This window comes from Eptesicus fuscus, chromosome 9 (assembly GCF_027574615.1).
Source record: "Eptesicus fuscus isolate TK198812 chromosome 9, DD_ASM_mEF_20220401, whole genome shotgun sequence".
Classification (NCBI taxonomy): domain Eukaryota; kingdom Metazoa; phylum Chordata; class Mammalia; order Chiroptera; family Vespertilionidae; genus Eptesicus; species Eptesicus fuscus.
The window spans coordinates 39,081,942-39,103,310 of NC_072481.1; the positions used below are offsets into that span (position 1 = coordinate 39,081,942).

The 21,369-nt window shown below is 46.6% G+C and overlaps 1 protein-coding gene across 2 annotated transcripts in view; it reads right to left on the reverse strand.

Moving 5' to 3' along the window:
* Positions 1-21,369, reverse strand: part of DAB1 (DAB adaptor protein 1) — a 244,833-nt gene that overhangs the window by 21,222 nt on the left and 202,242 nt on the right. Inside the window, exon 8 of one of the 2 annotated variants that reach the window (XM_008139363.3) lies at positions 20,777-20,836. In XM_008139363.3, the coding sequence (XP_008137585.1) occupies positions 20,777-20,836 (60 nt within the window). The remainder of the gene's footprint in view (positions 1-20,776; positions 20,837-21,369) is intronic. The other variant, XM_054720762.1, reaches the window with a different exon arrangement.

A 21,369-nucleotide genomic window follows, 5' to 3' on the forward strand; every position in this document is an offset into this window, starting at 1 on the left:
CCATAACTGAGTAGGGTAACTATCAAGATCAAATTCCTGTTACTCTTGCAGCCAAAGTGACAGCGGATGAGGTAGGACTTGGGCTGAAGAAAAAAGATGAAAACTTACTATGGCTGCCACATCAGAACCCTGCAGGGGCTTGCACCCTGGGCTGCACAGTGCAATCCTTTGGGGGAGCTTTTGCAAAACTACCCCTGCCTGAGCCCCATCATCAGAGATTTGGACTCCATTGGTCTGAGGCAGGGCCCTGGCATCTGTAGGTTTTTAAAAGCTCCCCAGGTAATACTAATGCGCAGCCAGATTTGCTGATCACTGTGCTGGGGAATGGACTCTCTGCAGGAATAATTAGTGGAAATCCCACTGGGAAAATGGAAAGCGTCTTGATTGATTATGTAATTGACTAATTAATTTCTTCAACAAACATTCACTGGGCGCTCTCCACATGCCATGTCCTGGTGAGGCACCGGAACTACAGAGATGAGTCATGTCCGGCCCCTGCTCTCCTGCAGCTCAGAGTGAGCCAGCAAATGTCGTCATTCTAGCTTGGGCGGGGTGGGGTGGAACAGGGAGGACACACGGCTTCTAGATCTCAACTCAGAACTCAGGCCACTGCTGCAGAAGGATGAATTCAATTATCCATTTAGAAGGTTCAGGAGAAATGGATGGACTTAAGTGATTTGTAACTGCACCACGGTGGGTACTCCTAAGGCACAGAGTGATTCCAGGCATTTGAATGCAAGTGCCTTTCCTTGGGAAGTGATTTAAGAGGGAAGACACGTGCTAATGAAGACTAATCCCCCTGGGGACCTAGGAGTCTATCACCTTTAGCCCAGAGTGAACAGCCTCTTTCCCATGGCTTGGCAGAGACAGAGACAGGTAAACCTGCTTCGTAACTGAAGAACCAAGGAGCTGAGATTGAGGAGTGGAAACTATGATGTTAATAAATGATTTCCTCCCAGAGCAAAGCTGTGGATTGGGACTTGTTGTGGTGATGCAAAGTTCCCTATCTGCACTGTCCCGGGTGGTAGCCAGTGGCTGCACTGTGGCTACTGTGTGGTAAAGCTTTGATCCAAGAGAGGAATTGGTGCCGCTTTGAGGACCTGTCTCTATAATGACTAAAGAATTGCCTTTCATTACTCAAAGCTGGGCCTCACTGTAGCAGCTAAAGGCCCTCCTGCTCCCAGCTACCATGTTAGGAAGGTCCCAAAGGTTGTCCAGAAGGTTAGAGGGTGGAGGGAAATGCCTAGACCTTATAATGAAAGTTACATCTTCCCTTTGAAGTGCACGCAGGTGTAATATCTGCACAAATCCCTGGGCAATGAAATATTTACACCAGGCTTCCTAAAAATTGAGATGGTCCTTGAAATTGCCTTTCTTAAAATGCAAAGAGAAAGTCAAGATGGGGAATGGTGGTGAAAGGGATTTGCTGGGGCATTCGTGAGGTGTTTTGAGAAAGGCAGGCCCTTGGGCACAGGGCTCTGAGCTGACCTGAACAAGCTAACATGAATGCACAGGGGACAGGTGTGGCTAAGGAATCTAACTCTAGATTTTGAGTTTCCCAACTTTAGTCTAATACCAAGAAAATGAATTTGCTTGCATTTGAAAGCAATGGATACTTTAAAGGGAGAGATTTGATGCTTTTAGGAAATGTGGGGTAGGGTAGTGGAGAGAAGTTAGAAACAGCAGCCGTGAGCCTGGCCGAGGTGGTTCAGTGGTTGAGCATCGACCTATGAACCAGGAGGTCATGGTTCCATTTCAGGTCAAGGCACATGCCTGGGTTGCAGGGCTCGATCCCCAGTAGGGGGCGTGCAAGGAGGCAGCCAATCAATGATTCTCTCTCATCATAGATGTTTCTATCTCTCTCTCTCCCTCCCTCTCTGAAATCAATACATTACTGATTATGAGAGAGAGAGAGAGAGAGAGAGAGAGAGAGAGAGAGAGAGAGAGAGAGAGAGAGAGAGAAGGAAACAGCAACTGTGAGGTCAGACTGCTGTTTCTCTATTGGCATTTCCTTGGGTAAATTCCTGCATCACCCTGAGCCTCAGTTTTCCTCCTCTGCAAAATAGGGGTAACAATGCTTACAAGGTGAGCTTGCTAAGAAAAACCAGCGAGAAGATTGGTATGCAAAGAATTAGCCCAGTAACTAGCAGAGTAAAATCTCAATGGATGTCAGTTCCCTTTCCAAAATTACAGAAAGGAAAGAGAGGGACAGGGACAAGGAGGAAGGAAGAAAAGAGGGTGAGGGAGAGAAGGAAGAACTTAGGAGGGAGGGAGGAATTATACAGCTGTGGAATGACTTGTTGGGGAAGGGGAGGGTAAGCAGGATCCAGGCTATTGCAAAAGTTTGGGAAACACTGGCCTTGGGAAGGAGTGAAGTCACCTGGAGGAGAAGCTGAAGGTGCAACACGGTCCTCACAGAGCAGATGCTCGGTCCAAGCAGGTTCCTGCTCCTACGCGTTCCCCACAGTTAACGCTGGCGTGGCAAGGCGGGACTGTCCTCCCTCATGCCACCAACCCCATGCCCTTTTGGCCTCTGCTCTTCTTCTTTCCCATCCCTCCCACCCACTTCAAAACTCGGATGGCAACCCCACATTTTCATGCCCAGGTTTTCTAAAACACATCCATTATTTTCCTGGCAATATATAAGGATGGGGTTGGTGGCACGATTTTCAGGCTGCTGATTGTGCAATAAGACACTAATAGCTAAGTGGGTTTGATCTCAGTAACAGTGACACAGGGAAGGAGATGATTGTCATGCCTGAAAAATGATGATGCCAGTGCTTGGGGTGATGGCTATCATAAGACAGTGATAACCCGTCACTCATCCACTCCGAATCGATTTATTGAGCTACTCTGCACAGGCACAGTCCTTGCCCTTATATCACACGAGGGAGGTGGAAAAGAAAACAGGCAATTATCATGTGATTGGTGATGAGATAATTCGCATAAAGCCTTTAGTATACAGTGCCTGGTTCAGAGTGACGAAGTGATTCATGCCAGCGATGGCTGCTACTATCGCCTTTACTGTTAAACACATATTGCTCAACCCAATCTTGAGGAGTCAGGGAAACCGGAAGCAGCAGATGGTCTGAGATGGTGCCAGTACTGGTGTCAGGGATTTGATGGTGACAGTCTGTGGTCTGAGGACAGTGGACAGTGGTCAAAAAGAGAGAGATGATGACAGCTCTTCCTATGGTGAAAGCCAAAATGGGGCCCGTGACGGGAATGACGAAGGAACGTGGAAAACACCTTCCTAGCCACCGGGCTGCTGCTCCTCTCTCTTCGTGCCTCCTGGGCTCTAATCCCGGTCCCAACCCATGATCTCACCCCACAGACCTGCCATTTGACAAGGACGTTGGCTCCTCTGTCAGGGGAAATGGGGGCAGGGTGTGAGATGGCTTTCCTACTTTAACAACTGTCCATAGAACAAACACACCTGCACAGGTGTAAGTGTCAGAGAAAACTAGAAACCAAGGGGAGTCCTTTCCCAAAGCTTGTAATTATTTGTTTTTAAATCTCTCCTCCTTCATCCCTTCTCCTTTGAAAAACCTATTATTCCGGTTCCACATTAGCAACAACTCAAGGCCTTTTCAAAAAACTCCTAACAAGACCTGGCATCCGTTCAGTACTTTGAAAAGGGGGTGAATTAGAATCCCAGGGATGTGGAATTGGCTCCTGTCAGCAGGATGACATGATCAGCACGCTTTGGGGAGGAGGCGAGAGCTGTCTCTTTCTGTGTTGGTGCCTCTCTCTTGGAGGGGCTACTCCTGCAGGCCAGATGGCAGCCAACGGTACCAGGAACTATTGAATGGAGCTGAAATCAAGCTAGAGTAGCAGAGGCTCTGGCTGAGCATGGAGCAAATCAGAGGCAATCACAAATGGAGAGATGTCACAGCACAGGAAAAAATAGTCAGGAGGGCTTTGCCTGCTGCTCTGACAGCTGTTCTGTGCAAAATGTTTCTCCTTTTCTTCTTTGGAGGAATGCAGATTTTACAGGCGTGGCATTCATTTCCTTATTCACTTCTTCATTCTTGGATTCAATTCGCAAGGCCGTCAACGAATAATTAAGGAACTTCTCCTGATGCCCATGGTGAGCAAGGCATGGTGTTGATATTTTGAGGACTTGGGCACTATCCCTTCCCTGAGCATGACAGGCAAGTTAGGGAGATTGGAGGGAACCCATTCAGGTCAGAGCCTAGAGAGTGCCAACACGTGTACCACACTGAGCATTTCCACAGAGTGTGTCCCATTCCACAGAGGGTACAATGCCACTCACACGACTGAAGACAACTCCACTGCAAACAACCAAACCGAGAATTCTGTTTCTATGTAGAAGGAATTTGACTAGTTTATCCATCTCTCATATTTCTTTGTTGTAAGATTAGGGAAATATCCATCTCACAGGACTGTGTGACGATTTCCCTGGGTAAGAGTTAAGGTAATATAGCTTAATTAACGTGGTGTTTGACACACAGTAAGACCTCCATTAGTGCTTGCTTATTTGAGTCAAATATTAAGTCAATAATTCAATGGAGTATCCTTTAGGAATATGATGATTTTGTAGCACCTATGTGATGGCATGTTGAATAGTTTGAAAATTGCAGAGTAATAGAATTAGAGAAGACTGTAGAGAGCTCTAACTCAACTCAACCCTATTTTTTTTCTTTTTTCAGAAACAGGCCTCCAACTTTTTCAAAATCATGATAATTTTAATGAAAAAGCTTGGATAACACTCTTAAGTTCCCAAGTTTTAGTCTAGTTCCTTTCTACCCAATCACAATTCCCGTCACAGTTGTATAGAGCAAGAAGGGACAATAATAACTCAGAGCAGAGAAACATGGCTCATATTTTACAGCAACAAAACTGGGGCCCCAGGAAAAGCTTGGCTTGCTCATAAGTAAAATAGTCAGGGACATACACGGCTTCTTCATGGAGCTCTGACGATCAAGTGAAATGATGTTCACCAATAAGCCAGATGTGGAAGGCAGCCTAAGGATTTGAAGTCAGAGGAAATCTGGAAGAGCATTATCCTCAACTGTCTCTGATTGATTGTCCAACCTACATATAGTTTGCAACTTTGTGTCATAATTTCACATGCCCTCTTAACAGGTCTCTATATATTTCTTTCCCTGTCAGGCCTTGGAATGAACTATTCCTTGTGACTGGCTGCTCTCCCCATCCTCACTCTTTGGGAGAACTGTAAGACATCCCTTGAGAACTAAGTCTAGTAACCTCTTCCAAGCTTTCCTCCTTGGCCCTTGGGATGAATTAGAATAAATATCTGTGTTTTCCGATGGTCTTAGGTGACCCTGCTAGCGGTTCTCAACCTGTGGGTCGCGACCCACAGGTTGAGAACCACTGCTGTAGAGCCTAAGACCATCGGAAAACACAGATATTTACATTATGATTCATTAACAGTAGCAAAATTACAGTTATGAAGTAGCAACGAAAATAATTTTATGGTTGGGGGTCACCACAACATGAGGAACTGTATTAAAGGGTCGCGGCATTAGAAAGGTTGAGAACCACTGAATTAGATGATCCTTCCCTGGGCACCATCCATGTCCAGTTGTAATTGATTACCTTCTCTCTTCTCTACTACAGACTATGGCCTTGTAGAGATTCTAAGTCCCTTCTCATCTTTGAATTCCTAATATATAGATACAATAGTCCAGTGGCTAGGACACAGAAGGAAGTTATATTCAATTGATACATTAAAAAACACACACAGAATAAATGAGGGGATAAACTTGCTTATACAAGAGAATAGAAAACTGAACAGAAAATATCTTGGTGATAATATGACTTACTAAGTGGAGGGTATGGTAGTCCATATGGTGTTTTCAAATGCTCAGCATGTACTGGTATGTGTGTGCCCCATGTGTGCGCGCGCGTGCACACACATACACACACACACACACACACACACACACTCGCTCACTCACAGAGACTTGGCATGTGTTATTATAAATTCCAGAAAAGATGTCATATCCACTCTGTCATTTATCTAATGAGGTTCTGTAATTAGATTAATGGGCCTGGTTCTAACTTCAAAGAAATACTGGAAGATACCCCAGAAAAAAAAAGTTGTAAGAAAAGGGGCACGCTATCCTTCTGGCCCTTCCAATATATGATGGCATTTCCATCTGAACTCTTCAAGTCCTCCCCATTAGTGAGAAACATCCTTGGTTCAAGGTGGCAGTCATACTGTGGCATCCTTGTGACTTGGCTAGCCAATAGCTGATCTTTCACTCCTTCTCTTAGTAGCTAGCAACTGGTGAAGCGATTGTGTCCCATACCACTTACCCTCAACTTTCGCATGTCCAAAGAAACTTCTTTCTGATCTCCCCAAAACCATTCTTTCCTTGTCTTCTGATGTCTGTAAAGGCCACCAACTCACATCTAGAAGCTCCAGCCCCCAAATGCACAAGTTACCCCTCATCCCTCTGTCTTCCACACCCTGGCACCCAATTATTCATTAAATGCTAATTCTCTCTCTACACATATCCCAGCTCTTTCTTCCTCTCTCAATCACCTCTGGAGCATTCCTTCTTGCCGAGGCTGCTGCTTCCATCTTGTCCCCTTAAGTTCATCTTCCAAAGAGCAGTTAGAGTACTTTTTTTTTTTTTTTTTAACTAGTAAAATACCAGATTCACTCCCCTGCTTAAAACCCTGCTCTGTTTTTCATTACACTCAGGGTAAAATTCAAACTCCTTACCACTGCCTATAAACCTGTCCATGCTTGGCCACTGCCTTTGTGTCTGAACTCATCTCCCATCAGTCTCCCTTTCGCACCATACTCTGATCTTCTCTCTGTCCTTCACAGACCACTGGTTCCTCATGGACCACTGGAACAGTCCTGTCCCAAGGCCTTTGCCCTTGTCACTCCATGTTCTGGTCCCACTCTTCGTCGGACTGATTTCTTCTCATAATTCAGATCTCAACTCAGATGTCACCTCCCCAGAGAGACTCCTCTGTCCGACTCGTTACTTAAATACAGCCGCAGCCCCCAGCACTTGCCATGTTACCCTGTTTGGCTCTGTGGCCAGCACTCATACCTGTTTGCCTGTTTACTTGTTTGTTGGCAGCCCTCCCCCATGGAATGTGAGCTGGGCAATGAGTGGGACCTGGCCTGACCTGCATGGCACCAGTGGCCGGCACAGAGCTGACACACAGTGGACCCTGATGGTATTTGCGGGATGGGTGCTTGAACAGAGCAATGCACACGTGACCAGACACTGGTTCTAGGAAGCACCTTCCACTGTTGCAGAAAACATAAAACTAAAAAGAAAGAGACGCTTTGTGCATACTGCCGCAGGGACAAGGCAATGCCGATTTTGTCACTTTGACACCAGTGTTCTGGTTTCTGGCTTTTTCCCTGCTTGTTCTCTGGTGATGGGCACCCTATCTTTGAAGATCATGTAGCTAGGGCAAGAGGATGGTATATTCAGTGAGATCTTACAAAGATTCCACAAGCAGAGGTCTCTTTACCCACCTACTTGTTCCGTCTCTTCTATGACAGACCCTTTTGATTTAAAGTAAACAATATCTCCTTGGTTAGGGCTCAAATGGTTGACATCATTATTTCTGGTTTTGGTAGATCCATAAAGCCCCCAAATGTACCTGTTACTCTTGATCCTTCTCTTTTCAACACCCTGACATCCTATCATTCATTAAGAAATGGTGACTCTATCTCTACAATGTATCCCAAACTACCCATTCTGGTCTGAAGAGGAAGGACTGGGTTAAACAGTAATATTAACCCTTTGCACTCGCTTGCTTTTTTCTCGATTCCTGCTACTGATGCTAACCGTGTCGAGTCACACTCGACATCCGAGTGCAAAAGGTTAAAACCTCATCCCTTCTTGGCCAGGCAAAGGTCATGCAGGATAGAAAAAACAGCTAATACTTGGGTGCAACTTCCTGTGTATGTGCCAGACACTATTCTCAAGTACTTCAAGTATGGATTCATTTAATTATCACAACACATGGAGGTGCTATTACTGTAATCCTTGTCTTCAGAGGAGGAAACTTGGGCACCGAAGGGTTAATTAACCTGCCCCAGATCACATAGGTAGTAAGTGGAAGAGCTAGGATTCTCACCAAAGTGGGTTAGCTTTGGAGTACATGCTCTGAACCATTATGCTATGGGGAGAGAACAAAGGGTGTCAGATGACCTGTGTTTTAAGACTAGGGTGGGAGGTCCGGTTCTGGAAGGAGAACCCTGGTGGGCAGTTCAGGAACCTGCCCTCAGTCCACCCCAATCTTCTCTGTGGGGCCATGGCCAGGTCATACTGCAAGTGTTGTCCTTCCAATGATTACAGGGGGTGGGGGGACTAGAACTTCTGAGGCAACAACAACAACATAGGAATAGCCAAAGAGACAAGGCCATGAGACTAAAGTATTTTGGAAAGGGGGGAAGACACAAAGTCCTGAGCTGACAGCAGCAGTGGGAAAGGCGAACTATGCAGCGATCAGGACAGAGGCTGGCCTGATGGAGAGAAACACGCTGACACACTGACGGGACGCTATGACAGGTCAGAGAACAGGAGGTGGACATGGGAGACAATGCTGCAAAAAGCGAGAGAGAATGTCACCTTCACATGGGCCATTCTTTATGCAAAGGCAGAGAAGCAAGTGATTCGTCCCTGATGACTAGACTATTTTCCTCTCCCCTTAGCATCTCAACCTCTACCTTCTCATCCATAAAATGGAAAAAAAATAATACTTGTCATGTTAATGAAACTAGATAGACTTAGTCAAGCCTCAGAATCCACCAGGGAGCTTTATACATCTCCCTTTATAGAAAAAGATCCTCAAGCCTTTCGAAAGCAGATTGAGGGAGCGGGCCCCGAGAAGCTGTGCCTTTAGAAGTGTCACAAATGACTGTTAGGAAACTCAGTGCTGAGGAATCACTGAAACAGACACAGCTTGCCCAGCTGCGCCTCCGGCCCCAGTAACTGCTCAACAAATGCTCACTTCTTGCCTCCTCTCTAAGTCATTGTAAAAACAAGGGATTGTGCGCTTTGGGTTGGGACTGTCACCAATATATATTTTCTTATTCTCCATGATCATTCATTTATCTCTCCCGTACCCCCCCCCTTTTTTTTTTTACAACTAGAGTTTGTTCATTATTCTTCTGCAACCACTAATAACGGCAGTTAGGGAGAAAGAAAGAGCCTCAACATGATGATTTATCCAGAAAAGCGGAATTACTGTACCAAGAGAGAATGTGTCACCATGGATGGATATTTATGGGGAACGTGCATATTAGAGCTCTGCTCATTAGCGATGCTATAGTTAAGGTTCTGTGAATGTTAACGATCTGTATTAGAGGAATAATGACAGACTCACAGCAGCAGCAGTTAACGGATACCTCTGACTCATATTTTCTTACCACGCACAGATCTCTGAATCACCTGATTTATGCCCACTGAAGGAGCAGGCGTGCATCGGTGCACCTGCATCTTGGGGATGGGACTGCTGTTGCTGCAGCACAGGTAGCACTCCTGGCAATGAGTTTTAGGAACCAGAAGGATAGATGCTTCCTACCTTCTGTTTGAAAAAATCTCACTGTGTTCTGGTCTAGAGACAGGTTGGCCCAGAAGGAAGAGCATTTGCTAACTTTGGGTAGGGTGGCCTTACACCCTGGTTTACCTAAGACTGCTCCTCGTGCCTGGTGACCTGCTCTAATTCTTATTTTCAAAAGTGACCCAGTCTGGACGATAAACTAGGTCACTCTAGTTTTAGGGTCAGAGGCAGCTGGATTAAGTTCTTAGTGATGCCTCTTCTAACCGTGCCAAGTGATTTAACTTCTCTGATCTTCAGTATCCTTTATAGTAGAGAAGAGACCTATGTCTCGTGGCTGTTTGGGGACAGTCTTTAAGTAGTGAATGAAGTGCCTGTCACAGTCCCTTATTTGGGTGCTCAACATTTGGCAGCTACAATTGTGTGTTTTTCCTGAACCACAGCATGGCACTCCCCTGCAGATTCAGCCCACCCCAGGATATTGAGTTAAACTTGATCTTGTTGACGTTATTGCTTGGGCATGGAGAACTGAAGGCACTCCAGCCCTTTACTCTGCACATTAACCTTCTTCCTTTCAGTAGAATAAAAGCACCCTACTGGCTGGGCCAGGTCTTACTCATGAAGCAGTCGATACAGACTTTTGTCCATATTATAGCTCATAAAAATAACTATGGCTAACATTTACAGAGTACTTACTATGTGTCAGGTGCTGTTCTAAAGATCTAATCTAATAATAGACAAATATGCAAATTGACCATACCTACGACACACCCAGAAGCCACGCCCACAAGCCACGCCCACCATCCAATCAGAGTGAGTATGCAAATTAACCCAAACCAAGATGGCTACAGCCACAGAGAGCAAGGTTTCCTAGGTAACAGAGGAGGCCAAGCTTTCTGCCAGCCTTTGCAGGCCTAAGCCTCCACTCAAGCTACAAAGTTTCAATTATAGAAGGTAAACAAATTCAAACAAATGGCGGCAGAATGGAGCTTGAGAGAGCAGGCCAGGGTTGCCGCCAGCAACAGGGGTAGCAAAGCTTTCCGAACACCCTGGCCGGGCCCACCCGCTTAAGGCAACAAAGTTTCAATTATAACCCCAACACAAATGGATTCGGGCCTCGGAGGGAGCCCCAGGCTTGGCTCTGCTCCAGGCTACAAAGTTTCAGTTGTAGAAGGAAAATAAATTCCAGATACCAGGGACTCCGCTTGCATCCCAGGGGGCGTGGCCCACCTGCAAACCACCACAGGCCCCTCGCTCAGGCCGCCCCACGCCCCAAGGGAACCCCACCCTGATCAGGGACACCCTTCAGGGCAAACCAGCTGACCCCCACCCCTGTACCAGGCCTCTATCCTATCTAATAAAAGAGAACTATGCAGATTGATCATCACTGCAACACACAATATAGCTGCCTCCATGTGGTCAAAGATCCTGCCCCCATGTGGACACAAGATGGCCACCACAAGATGGCCAGCAGGAGAGGGCAGTTGGGAGGCACCCGGCCTGCAAGGGAGGGCAGTTGGGAGGCACCCTGCCTGCAAGGGAGGGCAATTGAGAGGGACCAGGCTTGCAAGGGAGGGCAGTTGAGAGGGATCAGGCCTGCAAGGAAGGGCAGTTGGAGGTGATCAACCCTGCAGGAGAGGGCAGTTAAGGGTGACCAGGCCGGCAGAGGAGGTAAGTTGGGGGCAAACAGGCTGGCATGGGAGTGATTAGGGGGTGATCAGGCTGGCAGGCAGATGCAGTTAGGGGCAATCAGGAAGGCAGGCAGGCAAGCAGTTGGGAGCCAGCAGTCCTGGATTATGAAAAGGATGTCCGACTGCCCGTTTAGGCCCGATCCCTGGGATCGGGCCTAAACGGGCAGTCGGACATCCTTTGAGGAGTCCGAGATTGAAGAGGGTACAGGCTGGGCTGAGGGACAACCCCCCTCCGTGCACGAATTTCGTGCACCAGGCCTCTAGTTTTACATATAATACGTTATCCAAGTCCTCAAAAGAACTCTACAAGGTAGGTAACACTGTCCTTATCCTCATTTTACAAGTGAACACACCCAGGCACAGGGAAGTTTAAATAACTTCTGGTATTTGAGGGAGAAAATGTTCAAGCCCAAGTAGTTTGGCTACAAGTTTCACACTTTTAACTTTAATTCCACATTGCCTACAAAGTACTGAGTTCTTATTCTGTGCCAAACACAACAGAAGTCATATCTGTTATTTAATCCTCACAAGACCCAGAGAAGTAGCTCTATGTTGTTTACTGGTCATGAAGAATAATCTGAAAAATAAAGCACCTTACCCAGGGTCACATAGCAGAGAAGTGTGAAGCTCCAACTCACTCAAACCACAGGCTCATCCTGTTGGGTTAGTGGCTCCCAAAGAGTGGGCTCACCACCTGGGTTCTTGTATCCAGAATCACAGAGCCTCTGATGGGGGCAAGAATGCACAGGACCTCCTCCTTGCCTGACTTCCTCACTTCGCCCCCATGGAAGGAACTGGTGTTTCCTTTAACAGTGGATTTCACACTACCCTCCCTGGATCTCTTCCCTTCCAGAAACTTCTGTCTTTCAGAGTGGGTATAGGGAGGGCTTCCAGGTGTGTAGGTTTGAACCCAGCTTCACCCACATCTCTTCTTTCTTTCCTCTGTTTATATAGAAGGTTACTGGGAAGGTTTTGTTTGAATAAAGGTTCTGGGGTCTTATAAAAAGTTTGAAGACCATCCCTCTAGGAGAGCACTGGTAGGTATTTTAGCAGAGGCATGGAGGGATTGTTGTTTTATTCTGACATGATTTTTGCCAACACACAGCTGAGCAAACAGTAGAACAGGCAGCAGCTTATGCAAACACTGATCCCCATCCCCATTTGCATTTGTGTAAAACAAGTCCCAGCAATGATTTGACAGCGAGCTATCTACAGCTCTGTTGGATTCCATTCATGACAGCTCAGTTTTTCCACCTTGGGAGAAAGAGCCAGATATCATTTAAAGGGGTAACATGACACCGCCCAAAGAAGAGTCATGGACTGAGAACAGAGAGGAAGATGAAAGGGATCACAACCACCCTTGGCAAGAACCTGAAGACAGCAGGTGGAAAAGCTGACGCACAAGCACTCTCAGAAGTTGGAGATGTAGAACAGCAGGTACGTTAAATGACAGATTAATAGGAGAGGAGAGGAGGCTGTCAGTCCACATCGCCTCATATCTGACCTCCCAAAGCTTGCCACCTTGGAGGTAGCTTGGACCTTGTGTTCGTCTCACTTCCCACACCAGCAAGATCTTTCCAGATAAACCCTAGCCATCCATTCAAATTTACTTCTTTCTCTCTCTGTTTCTCTCTGCAGGGCCCCACCCTCAGTCCAGACCCTGTCTAGCCCTGTCCTCACCTGTCTACCCCTTGTACTCACCTGTCTACTCCTTGACCAATTTGCCCTCAGACCCATTCTTGCCCTCTCCCTGCTCTGTGCTGCAGGACAGGGACAGATCCCTGTGAACTACATTACCCAGGCTCCCTTGCCAACACATTTCCATTTACGTTTGGCCAACAGGAGGCAGTGGTGAGAAAGTGGATAGTGGGAAGAAGGGAGAAGTGAATTTCTTTCCATTTTTCTTTCATAGTATTCAGCATTGGTTGAGTCTCCTCCATGGTTTTAGTTTCCTCCAGACAGTCCATAGCTCCAGGATCCTGACCTGCTGGACAGCTCCCTCTGCGCCCCAGTACCTGCTGGTAATGGGATCCTGGCTGCCCCAACTCCTGGGCTGTGCTAAGGCCACCTCCTCCCTTTGTCCTTCCTACCCTAGGGATGGTAGCACCTTCCAAATATTGCCCCAGTGTCCCGTTTGGCTTTTCAGCTCTTTTAATACCTTTGTCACCAGTTCCCCGCATTAAATTACCTGTATTACACTGGTGTGGGGTTTGTTTTCCTGACTCCATCTTGATGGATACACATAGATAATTCCATTAGCTTCTTAATGGTTTCCCCACCTGCCCAGCCACCTGCCACAGGCCACAAGAGTGATGCTGGGAAATGCAACTCTAATAGTGTCACTCTACCACCTGAAAGGATCAGTGACTTCCTCACAAATTCCAGCTTCTGAGCCCCACCTTTCAGGCCCTTGGCTCGCTGGGGCTGGCTTCCCTGTTATCCTTGTCTTCTGCTCCCACGAAGACATCCTGTGGCCCTGCCACCCAAGACTACTCATCAGCCCCTAGGATATGTTAGGCTTTTCCACATTTCAATGTCTTTAAACATTTCCATTCCCTCTTCCTGAATGCTGTTCCACCATTGCTCCCTTTCTCCACTGCCAAACTTTCATCATCTTTTAAGACTCTACCTCAACTCTATCCCCTGGGGGAAGACCTCACCAAATCCCTTAGGCAAAGTTTACTGGCCTCCACTCTGCTCCCAGAGCGTCTCAGTCACAGTCCTGATATTCTGATTGTCATTATTTTTATACATGTGCCTTCTGTTTGAGACCACTGAGATGCTTAAGCAGCCGGTCTTCTTTGTATCTCTAGTGAATAGAACACTGCCTGGCAGGTAGGAGGTTCTCAGCAAATTTTTGCCAAATGGGTGGATGAATGAATACATAAATGAGTAGAAGTTGTAAGGAAACTCCATAAAAGAAGGACCTTGTAACAATTGGAGCTCCGAGATTACAAAAATAATGAAGGTCTATCACTGCAGGTATGTGAGCCAAAGCCAAAGAGTCAGGAATGTTCACCTGCACTTCCCACAATCCTTCTCCAGGGACTCTTGCATTGCCGGGGAGCATCTTGTAACATTCCTACTACCTCTGGGACTTCTAGAAATTCAGCATTCTGTCTCAGGACAATTTATAAGCACAGCTAAAAGAAAGACCACTCAAGCAAAACATCACAATCCTGTTTCATTTGTGGGAATACGGAGATCAGATTCCTTTCCCTCACTTCGAGCCGACCTCCTCTTGTGTGACATCTATGTTAACTGTGTTGCGATAATTATAATTTCTCTACAATGCGGTGCTTAATGAGGAAGTGAAACTGACAAATGTTCAGACTAGGTTTAATCCAATTATGCAACGTCTTGATCCAGATTTCAAACTAAAGGGAAAACCAACTGCTGAATTGTGAATGAAAATTTATTTGCCATGAAAGATGTGGGAAGGGGGAAGAGGAGAGAGGTAGGGAACAGTTGTCCAGAGAAATTCTTCACGTTAATGGATTGACTCTTCCTACATTGGCAGCAGGGAAATGAATTAAATCTAAGGCAAGGAAAAATCGACCGAAAACTGATGGTTGGGCGAATGGGGTCTCATAAAGCAACACACAGGCACCGGGAGGGTAGGAGACAGAAGTGGCACCACGAGAGGCTTTCTGATCTTCAGAGATGGGCAGCTTGCATCAAGATTGGTTCTTTGTGGATCACAGATACCTTCTCAATATCAGGAGGATAAAAGCAGAGTGCCATGCAGAGACAGGGTCCAGGAATGAATTAGACATGGGCCCGACTCACAGCACTTCTAAAGGACGAGAAAGGTGCTCACAGCCAGCGACCAAGTACTGGACCTCCTGAGGCCCAAGTGCTATTATAGAGACTTAAAAACAATGAGAACTGGGTGAGGGGAACTGCAGCCTGAGTATTCATTCTGATTAGGGTGATGGTGAGGAGAGAAAGGGCTCTGTATTTTCTTTCACCTTGAAGGCAGCATGTTTTAGTGGAAATTGTGTGGGTGCCTGAGTCAAATTCTGGCTCTGCCACTGACTCGCTTGTGATCGTGGGTGAGTTATGTGACTTCTGACGCCTCTGCTTCCTTAGCTAAATGACATCTACCTCCCAGGTTTGGGATTACTGAAAAATAAGCGAAGACCAAAATCTAGTCAATCCATAGCATACAGCAAATGCTCAATTAAGTATACCTGCATTTTCCACAGCTAAGGTAACCTTGGACTCTTAAGTACATATGGCCAGTTGCTGACACTGAGAAAGGAACAGAATGGAGGCCTGGGCTTCAAATCCCACTGGGATTTCTATCATTTTCTCCCAGGACACAGCAGAAAGATGTAGAGCCCCAATTCCAAGCTCTTCAGAGGTAACTAAGGAGAAACAGATTTCCTAGGCCCTACACTATGCCAAATGCTTGCTCAGTGAGATGACTTGGTTATTATATTTGGTAAACTTCCTTCCACCCAGAGTACCAACTCCCCAGGTCAGTGCTGTGCACTTCCGAGTGGGTGACTTTCAATCCAAGGTCATAATGATAAAGGCAGACATGGGGCCTCTAGAATATGTGGGTTGGCAGCTGGGATACTGGGAACAAGAGAATGGTGAGGAAAATAAATACTGGACATAATGAACATGGGGGCACATGGAATGAGAGAGGAGATAAATCATTCTGAGGCCCAGGACTGCAGCTACCTTCACAAAACAGAATCCTTATGGAGCCATTTCCCTGAAGCTTGAATACTCCTTGGGACAGAGACCTCACTCCTCTAAGAGGCTGCACTTCCCTGAAAATCAGCTCAGAGAGTCTGAAATTTCTTTCCTATATTGAACCCAGATTTGGTCTCTCTTGTCATAAAACTTGGGCCTTTATCTTTATTTTTTAATTTCTTTATTGATTAAGGTATCACATATTTGTCCTCATGCCCCCATTCCCATCCCACCCCCCTCCCCACACATGCCCCCACCCCCCTGTTGTCCCCAACCGCTGGTTAGGCGCATATGCTTGCAACCAAGTCCTTTGGTTGATCTCTCCCCTTTACCCCCACCCTCCTCTATCCTCCCTCTGAGGCCCGACAGTCTGATCCGTGCCTCCTCGTTTCTGGGTCTGTTCTTGTTCATCAGTCTATGTTGTTCATTATTTGGGCCTTTATCTTTATCATAAGACATTCCATAAAATAAGTGGAGGCAACTAATTCATAGAATTCCTCACTCCTCACTTCCCCAGGGTCTATGAAAGCAGCCTCATTGTCACAGAAGATGCTTCCACACTGCCCCATGAGTCTCACTGGAGCCCTAAGATGCTGGAAGAAGATGGTCATCATTTTCATTCAGAAAAATGAGACCGAGAAAGTCAAAGTGATTGACAAAGATCACACCCAACGCGAGGGAAGAATCTCCTTTCCGTTTCTGAATCCGTGTTTCATTAAAAGGAAATTAATGTCGAGTCCAATTTATCAATTTGACAACCTGTGTCCTTCCCATTTACCATTATGCCAAACTTTTAAGAATCTCCCTTTTGAAGGTCCCCGAACGTTATTGCTGATCATCAGAAAGTCTTTTATGCCTCATACAACTACATAAAATACTTTTAAACTGGGCCACTATAAGGTGAAGGATAAAAGATATTTTTTCAGCCATAAGAATATAGGGAGGGGGAAAAGGGGAGGGAAGAAGAAAATCACCAAGTATTTCTCATGCAAAAACCGACATGAAGCATTCTAAAGTTTAGGACTGTGTCATTGAAACAGTTGACCTTCACGGTAAGTTTCAACCTGGTTCAGTGTTGTGGGGCATATAAGGGTCTGAAATAGGCACTTCAGAGCCTGTGACTGTCCTGCTCCACTTGAGGATCCTCTGTGGAGCTAGACTCATGTTAACGGGGCAAAAGCACTAAATAATGAATACAGTCATGGGGTGCGGAGCACACACCTTCCTCCCCACTCAGGAATGTCCCAAAGAGGCAGGGTATCTGTCTAAAGAACAGGACCAGCAGTGTCAGCGGGCAGAAAGGAAGACCATCAGTATGTTCCCATTTCTTCCAGAAGGAAATTGAACATACATTAATCCACTCCGAGTGCTGCTAAGTACAGGCTGCATGGACTCAGGGGCCAGAGGGACTTCGATGATCTGCCTAGAACGTGCTCCATTTCTCTGCTGCCTGTTCCAATCCTGCCCATTTTTCAAAGCTTTGCCCAAAGCAGACCCTCTTGCCTGAAACCTTCCTGTGTCTCTAGCCATCTAACATTTCCTGTCAGCAAGCATTTATGCCATTGGATTTCAGGGATCCTGACACAAAAAAACATACCCATGTATTCACAATACAGGAGAGGTCAGCCCCTGTGCAAAGCTTCTGGCTGCCCTGACCAGGAAGAGCTGAAATGTGTATTTCCAGTAGTGAGCGGGTTTCATCCTTATCTTGGCTCAGAGCTCCTAGGAAAGGGTGGAGGGGAGCACAGCATGATCCCAAGAACAGACCTGTTAGGAGAAGGGGACAGTACAGAGGTGTCCCAGGGAGCTGCCTCATCAGGGCAGCAGGTCTGCAGGAGGGAGCCTAGAGGGCAGGAAGAGCCCACACAGGGGAAGATGTGGGGGATGTAAAGTACATGTGAGAGGTTTAGGCAAGTGGGACCAACTTTCCAATACAGATACGATTTCCTCCTCAAAATTGCCTTGCAAGTTAGATTCAAAACCCCTTTGGTAGATGAGAACACTGCGATTCAGAGGGACAAGGACATGTGTCAGAAGTCCCACAGTGGTAAGAGCAGGAGCTGAGGTTCCAGCTGCATCCGTCTGCCTCTCCATCGGAGCCGTGACTTTTACCTGCTGCCTCTTCTAGACTTTTAGCAATGCTGCAATCAATCATGGAAAAACCACCATCACCATCAGATGCTTCGAGGACCCTGTGGGAACAGCAGGCTGGAGCCGCGGCGGGCCATTCAGGTGGCCCAGATATTTCCCAACAAAACCGTATTATGTTGAATAGCTATTTTAGAGTCTGACAAACAGAGAATTTCCATTAAAAGAAAGTGCCAGGGATTTTCATAAATCTGTACTACAGGGTAGAATCATTCATAGATTTACTAAATATCCCTTGAGCGGCTATGAGGTGCCTGGCTTTCATGTACCAGGCCCTGGGCCTGCTCCGGTAACACAAGAACCTCACGAAGCTCCTGGAAGCAATGGGGAAGAAGGAGGATTCCCACTGTGTGGTAAGGGCTATGAAGAGAGGAATGATGGGCTATGAGGGCACAAGGCAGGGGTGCTCTGCTGACACTGCTCAGAGCAGACATCCAGAAAGTCTTCATAAGGGCACAGAGCTTGCAGCTAAGCTGGCCTGTTAGGGGATGGCTGCAGTGGGTGGGGTCGGGGGTAGGGGCTGGCTCCTTCAGGAAACTGTAGTTTGGTGGAGCTGGACCAAGAGGAGGCGGTCAGAGACATAGACTGAGGCTGGGACCCGAGTGCTGTCTATGCTGTTTAGGCTAAGGAACTTGGATTTTTGTTTATTTTAGCTATTAACCTTTTGCACTCGGATGTCGAGTGTGACTCGACATAGTTAGCATTAGAATAAAGGAATCGAGAAAAAAGCAAGCGAGTGCAAAGGGTTAAGAATGGAGATGGTGAGGCCAGGTTGGTTAGTAAATTCACTAAAATGAAGGTGGCAAATGAGGCATGTTTCCTCTAGTATCTATCCCTGCTAGGGGCCAGTGAGGCAATGTAGGCACAAATGGAATCGTGGGGAGCTGTGTCCAGGGGGGGCTGGACCAGCTCAAACTGGAAAGACCCATGTCTCAGTGACAAGGAGGCCCGATTAAACGCAAGGGCCTCAGAGAGAAAAATTACTTTTCTCTGAGTGGCCCTCATTGCATCATCTCTACTATGTTTCCAGACGTGGGTTTTTGGAAAGAGGCCCATATTTAGATTTGTTTGTTTGTTTGTTTGTTTTTCATTAAAACTAACCTGAATTGGGCTCTGGAAGCAGTACTTAGGTGGGGTATGGTGGTTTCAGAAAGATCCTGGCCCAGTGGGGGTAGAGAAATGGACACTCAACAAAAAGCAATTTCACAAGTACAAAGGGGAGGGGGTCAGGAGGGAGTAAGAATTAGACCAGAAAGACTTCCCAACTCAGAGAATCCAAACCCTCAGATGTGGAAGGACATCAAGAGCTCACTCAGCCCTCTGCCAATCCCATGCTCGAATCTCCCACAGTCCTGCTGACAGGCTGTCTCCCAGGCTGGGGAGCACACCCTCTCAGCTGCCGGCTCCTCCACCCTTGCACAGCCCTGCCCCTCAGATGCTCACCCTCACTGGAGCTGGAACTGGCTTCCTTGCCCCCACTGGTCCCAGTTCCCTGAGCTGGCTGGCACAGAGCACCACAGTCCCCGTCCGTATGTGGTGCACTGGACTCCCATCTCCACATTCTCTTTTCCATGGTTTCTTTATTCCAGGTCAAATATTTCCAAGTCCTTCAGCTACTCCTCAGGGGATGGGGTTTCAAACCCCCTTATCAATCTGATCTTGAAACACACAGATGTGTCTTTATGTCTCCCACAGTGTGGAGTCCAGACCTATAACAATGTTCCAGAGAGAGTCATTTCTCCCAACAGCTTGCGAGGGCCAGAGCTGGGATTCTTGAGGGTCTGCATGACTTCAAGACCATACTCTTTCCACCCACTGCTGAGTCGATTAACATCAATAGTGATTAAACATCCTAGTTTTTTTTGTTAGTTTGTTTTTCTTACATACGCTGTGGCAAAATCTCATGTCCCCCTGCTCAAGAGCCTTTCATTGGCCCCATAGTACACCCTTAATTATACAAAGTGTCCCCCCAAAAAATGTATACACACTTTAACAGTGGAGAGCTCAATTTTGAAAATAAAATGTATTTTAATAAATACTGCCTTTATCATCATTCAAAGTGTGTGTATACATTTTTGGGGACACCCTATACAGAGGGGTCATAGTGCCAATAGAATTCCTAAATGCAGGTCTGGGCCTAGAGTGCTCTGGGGCCATACCTCAGAGCATGAAATTTCCTTTCTCTCTTGCATTTCCAGGAGTCCCACAGCTCATGGGGTCCGGATGCAGTGGACTTCTGGGTCCTCCCTACACTATTACACATGGCCTTTCCCACAGTTTTCTGTCCACTGGCTGGACCCTTACACACTGTAAAGGTTTTGACTAGCCCTTCTTCTATTGTTCCTCTGAAACTTCTCAACCACTTGCAAGTTGGATGGCCAAAAGTCTTCCCAGAACAAAGACACTGTCCCCTAAAATCTTTGGCTGAAGAACACCTGAAACCTCCAATCCCTTGCACGTGGTGGTTTGCACAATTCAATTCACTGCCACTCATGAAGCCAGACCTTCATCCAGATCGGCAGCCCCACCAGTCTGTCCCGTATGCTTCCTTCCCTCCCACCCACTAAGGAGTCCCAGCATGCAGTCACCAGTGAAGTCACATGGGTTGTGACCCTTATCCAGAAAAGGGGTCCCTTTCCTCAGGTCGCAGAAATCTGAACACAGGTCACAGGAACCTGGCAGTAGAAAGGAGATGTACTTACACTTACAGGTTGACTTTTTGGCACATCATAAACACCTTCTTTCTTTTGGCTGGTGGGAACCTACGGAAAAATAAAAATTCAACACCATCAAAACACTCTGGTGTTCCATTTTCAAAGAACAAAGCAACCAGAACTCAACTCTAAGGGGACCCCAGGGGATATGTGTGTGTGAGACAGTTTGCAGCTGAGCTTAGACTGTTCAACCCTAAGACTGAGATCCAGGCTATTTAAAATATAGCAAGTATTAAGGTCCTCGTACAAAATTCCACTTCTGTTGGGATCACGTGTAAGCCACTGGGTAATCACTAAAGGCTTTGTTCAAGGAAAGGACCCAGAAATTATACGAAAAGCGTGAGACTAGGATCTAGAAAAAAAATCTCAATTTTTAATTTTTAAAAACACATATCTGTGTCTTCTCTCCCTTCTCTTATCTTAGTCACCCATCCAGTCTGATTGGGCTACATGGTGATGGTAACACCCTAAGCTGGTCACTTAGCTCCTCTGAGCTACACTCTTATAAAACGGTGCTATCGGCTCTGCTTCTCACTCTGATTATTGTGAAGATCAAATGAGAAAATAGACAGTCAATAATC